The 8287-nt window shown below is 43.2% G+C and overlaps 1 protein-coding gene across 1 annotated transcript; it reads left to right on the top strand.

The window, feature by feature from the left end:
* Window positions 1-5640: 5640 nt before the first annotated feature.
* On the top strand, window positions 5641-7743 carry phlda2 (pleckstrin homology-like domain, family A, member 2). The gene is made up of 2 exons (XM_080191608.1): window positions 5641-6236; window positions 7412-7743. The coding sequence occupies exon 1, from the start codon at window positions 5795-5797 to the stop codon at window positions 6203-6205; it is 411 nt and encodes a 136-aa protein (XP_080047734.1). The 5' UTR covers window positions 5641-5794; the 3' UTR covers window positions 6206-6236; window positions 7412-7743.
* The last annotated feature ends 544 nt before the right edge of the window (window positions 7744-8287 follow it).

Genomic DNA, 8287 nt, shown 5'->3' with positions numbered 1-8287 from the left:
AGTCAAGAGGGGAACGTTCCAAATTATTTTCCTATCGGCAGAAAACTGACTTTTGCCATCAGGCTAGATTTAGTGTTCCTGGCCGCCACAATACCTGACGCTGATGGGATTGGAAAGTTGAGAAATAAAAATTAACTTTAACTTTAGAAAAAAATAAACTTTAACTTTATAATTCCACCCACATACTCAAATGATTTAATATTTACAACCATTCAAATAATGACAGGCAGGAAAAGAGCCCCTGGTCCACCCAGTCTGTCCCACACAAGCGCCGTGCCTAATGCATGACAATAAATACATTTTCCAACACCACCCAAAAGCCTGTTTCCCCAGAGAGCAGGGAAAATACAGATTAAAACCCCAAACAATTTTGGGAAAAATAAACCCTCTGGAAATTTCTCTCCAACCCTCTAGGGCAATCAAAACAAGTCCAGGACATTGCTCGCATCCTGATGATTCTATGTAGCACCTTTCTCCTCTACAAGATGCTCTCTGACGCCGGCAGAAACAGGTCCAGTTCTCATCTGAAGGAATTCAGCAAATCAGCATTCACCAGACAAGCCAACAGTCTGTTTCAGGGATCCATTGTTCTCTCAGAAAAGAAACATTCCCTTCCCTCAGCCAACTGTCAGTCATTTGGCAGAATTCACCCTCGCCAGAACTTTCAAAGAACAAAGAACAAAATCAGCCCGGGAAACAGGCCCTTCGGCCCAATGAGCCCGCGCCGCCATCTCAACACCACCAATCCACCTCTCTACCCACGACCCCTGTCTAATGTTTTATGGCCATCCAGATTGAGGGAAACTGATTTAGGGACAATTTATTCCTGCCAATCAGCCTAACAGCACATCTTTGGGGTGTGGGAGGAAACCGGAGCACCCGGAGAAAACCCACGCAAGCACGGGGAGAATGTGCAAACTCCCACAGACACCGGCCCAAATCCATGTGTCTGCACAGCAATCAGCGATAGTCGCTGAGCTGTCGTCTTGCCCAGTATCTTGTCCAGTTTAGGCACACACTAACGACATGAAGCACTAGGCCAATCTCGAACAACCAAGAGCAGCCCCAGTACGACCCATCGCGTGTATGCCCCTCGTTGGACACGAGGTGGACCGACTTAAAACCTGTGAATGAAAAGAGAAAAAACATTATTATCATACTATACCCATTTACATTACCAGGGACGCCCCAATGCTAATGACCCTTATTTAAAAGGATCTCCTATATCCACCCATCTCCAACTCAGTCATGTGCCTGTCTAAGTTACTCTGAAAGGACTCTAGCGTGTTTGCCTCCACCACCTTACTTGGCAGAGCATTCCATATCCCCACTACCCTCTGTGTGAAAAACTTCCCTCTAACATCTGTGTTGTACCTCTCCCCCCTCACCTTAAGTCCATGGCCCCTTGTCCTACGTGTCTCTATTATAGGAAATAGCTTACCTCTGTTTACTCTATCTATACCCTTCATAATCTTATATACCTCTATTAGATCCCCCCTCAGTCGGCGTCTTTCAAGGGAAAAGAGCCCCAATTTCTTCAATCTTTCCCCATACCCCAGTCCTTCCATACCAGGCAACATCCTGGTAAACCTCCTCTGCACTCTCTCCAGAGTCTCCACATCCTTCCGGTAGTAAGGCGACCAGAACTGGACGCAGTACTCCAAATGCGGCCTAACCAACTTTCAAAAGAAGCACCAAGACGTAGCTGGGCTGGTGATGAACAGGGCCTCCCCGTCAGATCCTTCATACACACCCAAAGTCTCTGCACCCTCTGCACATTGCCCATGAAGAAGCTGCAGTGGGGGCAGGACAAATGCACACCTCCTTCTCCTTTTGGAATGTGGCTTTGATAAAAGGTGCAATGGTTTTTGTCCAGGCTCATCCTGAGCAGCTCTGTGATGTAGGACTTTGTGTTCTATCGGCAGCTCCCATGGACACATAACAAGACAAGCATTAACTGATGCTGAAGGATCATCAACTCGCTGAAAGATGCTCTTCGGTTTACCCAAAATTTGTTGCAAAGAGTTCCAAACCAATGTTGTAGATTAGCACATTCTAAGGTCCAGGACTACGTACTGAAGGATGCACCCATTTCAGGGCAACCGTAACATATGTTCAGTGGGGAAAGGCCACCTTTTAAGACCTTTCAGCCATAGTGTACTGAGGATTGTATATCAGACGCTGATTGTACATAGTATATATCACATATGATGCACCTTAGAGTACAACATGCTCTATAGAGAAAAGTTAAATGTTATTGAACTTTCCATAATACAATTTTGAAATATTCTGAAATGTTCTTTTAGATGTTTATGGACAAAGTATATTTTTGAAAAAAAATTACAACTTACAATTATGATCTTCCTTTCCTATTTATTTAGAAGTATTAATTGTGCAGAATTCCTTCACTATCTTATAAAATTTGATTAGATCATCCACAAGTTCACACATTTATATAGTGCCATACCATGTCCCAAAATATTTTGCAGAATAAGTTATTTTTAAAGCTCAGGGACAGCAGTTTCATAGATGCACACATTCATATATTCTCAGACATGGCACATGCATGCTGTCATCTGGATGCACACACACATCATGATGTACAAACCACATAGCATAAATAAAACTCAGTCATATCCTGTGGGTTTTACTTGTGGAGTAGACTGTAGTTGCCTGCATAGTTATGTTCATATCTAACAATATAACTTCTTAGTGACCATAGCTGTTACCTAACTAATCCCAAAACAGCAGTGTTTATCTCAAACTTCTTCATATTCTTCGGCCTGTAGGACTTGCCCAGATATGAACATAGCTAGAACATTGCATCTAGCTTCTCCATTCTTTTGGCATCCGCATTTTGTTAGTACAGACCTTGTAACCACATAATATTTGATGAGAGTGAAAACTTGATGTGTCACTAAGTTGACTGGAGATCAAAAAGGTGCACCCCAAAAAGCTTTCTGTAATCTAAAGAAACAATGGAAAGTATAATATCAGAAAATACAATGCAGTCCATTTGGCTTGTCCCAGAAAATAATTGAAGTGCCCATATATATAAACCCAATTTCTACTTAAAGATTTGTATATCATCAGTCTCTCTAGATGTTTGTTAGACCAGCCTGCAGGAAATACCGTGTATCTAGACTCGAGCCTATGTTCCCCTATTTTGGAGTTTGTGGCAATCTAAAATGTATTAAGATTCAGTTTATTTACTTCTTTATACTAGAATATTTGATTAATATCTTCTGGGATTAGCAATTCCTGTCTCAGTGTCCTCTCCTCACAGCTCAGGTGTGTTAAGGTAGGTATCAGTTTTGTTTGCCTTTTCTTACAATGCCAATGCCTGGAGATTCTTGCTATAGTATAGTAACCAGAGCTGTACAAGATATTGTATGTGTGATACCCTAACACTTTGTACAGATCACTTTGCATCTCCAAGATATTATGATTTATTCCTCTGGTTGCACATCTAAAGAGCTGGTTAGCTTTGCTACTGTGTGTACTGTAGTGTCGTTTCCAGTTAATCCTCCAATTCTCCCAGATTACTCTCTTATGCCATGTTTTGTGGCCAGGAGTGGGAATAGTTTTCTAATCATCTCATCTAATGTCCAGCTGAAATATTTCATAGTGATCAGGGACAGGATCCTTTGCTGATTTTTCTCCCCCCCTAATGTTGGGGTACTGATACAATTGCGGGGTTCCAACTGCTGAGATCAGGTAATTCAGCATACACCAGGAGCTGAACATAGAATATTCCTGCTTTATATGAATTAATGGTCGATGTCTTTGATTGTGAAAAAATTTGAGAAGTTTGGAGAATATTTCTTAAGTGAGTATAGTAATTGGAGTTATTTGCAATTCAGTTTTTTGTATTTATTCCCCCAAGTTATGCCTTAGCTAATCAAAGTTGACCTGCCAATCCTTTCTCCTGCAGTGTAAATTGTTGTGATTGTTTGAAATTTGGCATTCTTGCACTTGTCCTGATAAGTGAAGATGAAAAACATTGGCAGCATGTTGCTCTTTTCTGCACTATTTAAGGAACTATTCTTTAGCTGTTTGTCTTGTTAATATAGGTTGAAATTCAGGTCAATTCAAATCAATTTTGGGGAGGGTCATGGGTGGGGTAGAACATCCAATCGACTCAAGGATTGATTCTCTAATCATCCCATCATCCCAGTGTCCATAAGCACACATTCCAGCTGAAATATTTCATAGTGATCAGGAATAGGACCCTTGCTGATTTTCTCCTGCCTAATGTTGAAATACTGTTACAATTGTGAGATTCCAACTGCTGCATAGGCTGAGATACCTGAGCCCTTCCAATTCCAGGGTATTGATATAATGCAGGTAAGAGCTCAAGCCGTTTTCAGTGCAATAGGGACACTCAGTGACACAGTCAGAGGGTGGAGGGGATTTAGTTGTGGCACTTTGCTTTGTGTAAGTTGGTTGGTTAGTTACTGGTTAATATTTGGGTGGCATGGTAGCACAGTGATTAGCACTGCTGCCTCACAGTGCTGTGGACCTGGGTTTCAATTAAGGCCTCGGATGACTGTGTGGAGTTTACACATTCTCCCCATGTCCGCCTGGGTTTCCTCCGATTTCCTGCTGCAGTCCGAAGATGAGCAGGTAGGTGGATTGGTCATGCTAAATTGACCCTTAGTGTCCCAAGATGTGTAGGTTGTGGTGAATGTGGGTGTTATAGGGATAGTGTGGGGGAGGGCCTGGGTAAGACACTCTGAGAAAGAGTTGGTGCAGACTCGATAGGCCGAATGACCTCCTTCAACACTGTAGGGATTCTATGAGAAAGTTTTTAAAAATACATTCAGAATTATTGGCTGTATTAATAGAGGAAAAGTACAAAAATATAAAGCTGTGATAAACATTTATAAAACATTGACTGGGCCTCAGCTAAAGTATTACAGTCATTTTTGGGCATCACAGTTCGGGAAGGATGGTCAAGGTGCTGGAGAACATACAAAGGAGATTTACTAGAATTGTGCAGGGATGTAAGATTAGAAAGCCTGGAAAAACTGAGATTTTTCATTGGAGTGGAGGAGGGTGAAGGGAAATTTACTGGAGGCAAAATCACGAAGGCTCTTGACAAGAGTAAATATAGAGAAACTATTTACAGCGGTGGAAAGGTCAATATACAGAAGACAGATTTATTTGTTTAAATAATCAGCAGTGATGTGAGGAGAGAAGGATTTATGCAGTTATATCCTGAATGCACTGCCTGAGAGGGTGGGGCAGCAGACTCTCTAATCACTTTCGAAAGGGAATATGAGTAAATATCGGAAGGTTGAAAAATGTGAATAGCTAAGGGGGGGGGGTGAACGAGAGGGTAGTGGAAAATGTTAGAGTGGCAGAAACATGATGGGCCGAATAGCTTCCTACAAATACAGTAATGCATTCTCTGACTGATCAAAAGCCAATTTGAAGGAAAATCCCCAAACACTCAGCACGGTAACCATAGCAATCTCACCCACTCCTTTTTTGGAAGAAAGGGCCGAAAAAGGAAATGCCTGCATCAGATCCTGTCATTTGACTCCTTTCCCAAAGCGCTTTGATCTTCCAGTAGGATTGGGTCCTCCCCCAGTCTGGAGTTCACATCCTCAGTGGGCGAGGCAGGAAATGGGAGGATCCGGGAGTTGCTCCTTTATCACAGGGAGGACGGAGTCATTCTTCAGTCTGAGGCAGTAGCAGTTATAATATTCACAGCTGCTTCACTGATCCCTGCCTAGTGCCGGCTCTTTCGTCCTCACAAGCAAGACTGGGAGCAGCAAAAGCCCTCAGAATGAAGAAGATTGCAGATGGCGCCCAAGTGATCAAAGAGGGAGTGCTGGAGAAGAGAAGCGACAACCTGCTCCAGCTCTGGAAGAAGAAGTACTGTGTGTTGACCCAGGACAGTGTGGGGCTCTTCCCAGACTGCCAGAAGCGCTCCCGGAGCAAGGAGCTCGCACTGCAGCACATCCGCACCGTGGACTGTGTGGAGAGGACCGGCAAGTACATCTACTTCACCGTGGTGACCACCGACAACAAGGAGATGGACTTCAGGTGCCTGGGGGAGAGCTGCTGGAACTCGGCCATCACCATGGCTCTGATTGAATTCAAGAACAGGAAAGCCATCCAAAGCTTCAAATCCCGACAGGAGAGCGAGACCCCGTCTCCAGACCAACAGGAGAAGGTGTTGGGAAGGTCACCTTAAACCCAGCCGTCATCTCCCCCTGACTCCACAGGTAAGGACAGGCACCTCTCTCTGTCTCCCGCGCACTCTCCGCCCCCCGGACCCAGCTCCTGTTTCTCTGATCTGATCCCGTTGGGAAATATTCCTAATTCTTAATCATTTTAGTGCGATCCCAGTCAACTGGAACAGGACAAACCCCGTAGAAAGCTGTTTCCGACAGTCTAGTCCCCTAGGACTATGTCTTAGAATGAATATATATGTTTGATAGTGAAAAAAGTTGCACTCCGCCAGCCTGACACGTGGAGTCCGGAATTGCTTGGGTCCCGAATTTAAATGTTGTCAGCGGCACCACCCTTCGGCCCTCAGATTCCTGCTATCACCCACCCCGAGCACAGCTCGGTGTCCCCCAGACCAGGAGCTCCGAAGGCCATTCTCTTTTCCCTTGGTATCAGATAGGTGGCCTGTTTAATTGCGAGGAGTGAGAACTTGAATGGGAACCCGGACATTTTGGTGTATTTAAATATTTCCTTTGACATTTTATTTCAGTTACAGTGCTCCACCAGGGGCAGTCACCCCTCTTCATTTATTTTACCGATTTTTGTTTTGTTTTAATCAGAGTATAAATGGGAACATGCCCCACCAAGGTGTGCCACTCTGATCATTTTGTTAATTTGATATTTTTATTTCATTTAAAAATAGTATATGGGAACTGCCTGCCTACACGTGCCACCACTTTGGGTTCAAACTTTAATTTGCTGCTTGATACTCTGCTGGATGTACCAGGAAGATCCCAGAGTTTCTATCTGTGTGCGTCTGGGCACACAATGGTGACAGTGAGATTAGGTTGAATTGTCAAGTTATCATGGCCACCTTGGCCACTCCGGAAAGGGAGGTGGCTGCCCATTTCTTTTTGCAATGACGCCTCAGAATGAGTTCAGTGCCTTCAGGATAGGAGTGGAATGAGAGAAATTCATATTCAATCAATTGGTCAAACTGAGAAATATGAAAGTAAAATAATTTACCATTTATTATCTTTTTTTGTCCTCACAATTTGACTGCTGACCAACTCTTTGTTGGCTTCCACTTGGTATCAGTTGAGTCTGTTCAGTAAATGTGAAAGGAAGCATCCTGGGGTTTATTTGCTAATATTAACTACTTTAAAATAACATGTGGTGCTGAATGTTAGGAAACGCTGTGGTTGCTGACGTTAATGTCTTCTCTTTCCAGACAGCCAAACTGATTGTGGAAAAGTATCTGACCACGGATGTGGATGAAGGAAACCTAAGGGATTGAGAGCGATTTAAAGTGAATGCAGTTTCATCCTCTGAGCTGCTTTTGCCAAATCGATCCAAGTTGCTGCTGCATACAGAGCCAGTGGATACCCAGGATCCAAAGCCAGGCTGAAGGGAGCCCATAGGGGGCTGGCTGGAAAACTGCTTGTCTATTTATTTATCTTGCAGCACCCATGAACTTTTGTCTGTTTGCATTGACTTTTCACATAAATTATTCTGTAATCTAATTTTGCATATTTATTAAAGTTTTTTTAAAAAAGCCTAAAACTGCTCTTTTTTTCCTCTCTTCATGGCTCAGTCTTTCCAAATGTTTTTTCACACATTACCAGAAAGGGAGAGTCCCGCTGTAGAAGTGCATACCATAGAATCTGAGAGCTACATATAACATTTTCAGTCAGTGTTTCTATTAATTTATAGAAGGCTGAGATTGTTGATACAATTAGACCTTGATGACCTAATTTACTAATCAACAAATAGCTCTTTTCAACCCTCCAGACCAATGAATTTCAAACCAGACACACCAGCAAATAAATCTAAAACACAAGCAGGATTGTCTGGTTTTTAAGAATCTGAAGCTGTCTAGGGCTCTGGGACCACAGGTTTGACACTCATGGATAGATTGGTCACTTCCAGGAATAAAAACCAGAGGCAATAACTGATTTGACAGTCCTCTGAAGGTTCTATTTGGGTATGACTGCACAGGCATTACCTTGTTTCCAGTACTTAGCCCAGAACTGTCTGGAGAGTGTCAACTTTGGTGAACATTGTAGCTGAGCCAACTCCTGCCCCCCTTGATGCTTGCACCTGTACA

The sequence above is a fragment of the Carcharhinus amblyrhynchos genome, chromosome 6 (assembly GCF_965287045.1).
Source record: "Carcharhinus amblyrhynchos chromosome 6, sCarAmb.v2.hapA, whole genome shotgun sequence".
NCBI lineage: Eukaryota > Metazoa > Chordata > Chondrichthyes > Carcharhiniformes > Carcharhinidae > Carcharhinus > Carcharhinus amblyrhynchos.
This window is presented reverse-complemented; position numbering and strand designations above follow the sequence as displayed.

Excerpts from the sequence above, each read along its gene's own strand:
- phlda2 (XM_080191608.1), top strand. The coding sequence starts at position 5,795 with ATGAAGAAGATTGCAGATGGCGCCCAAGTGATCAAAGAGGGAGTGCTG.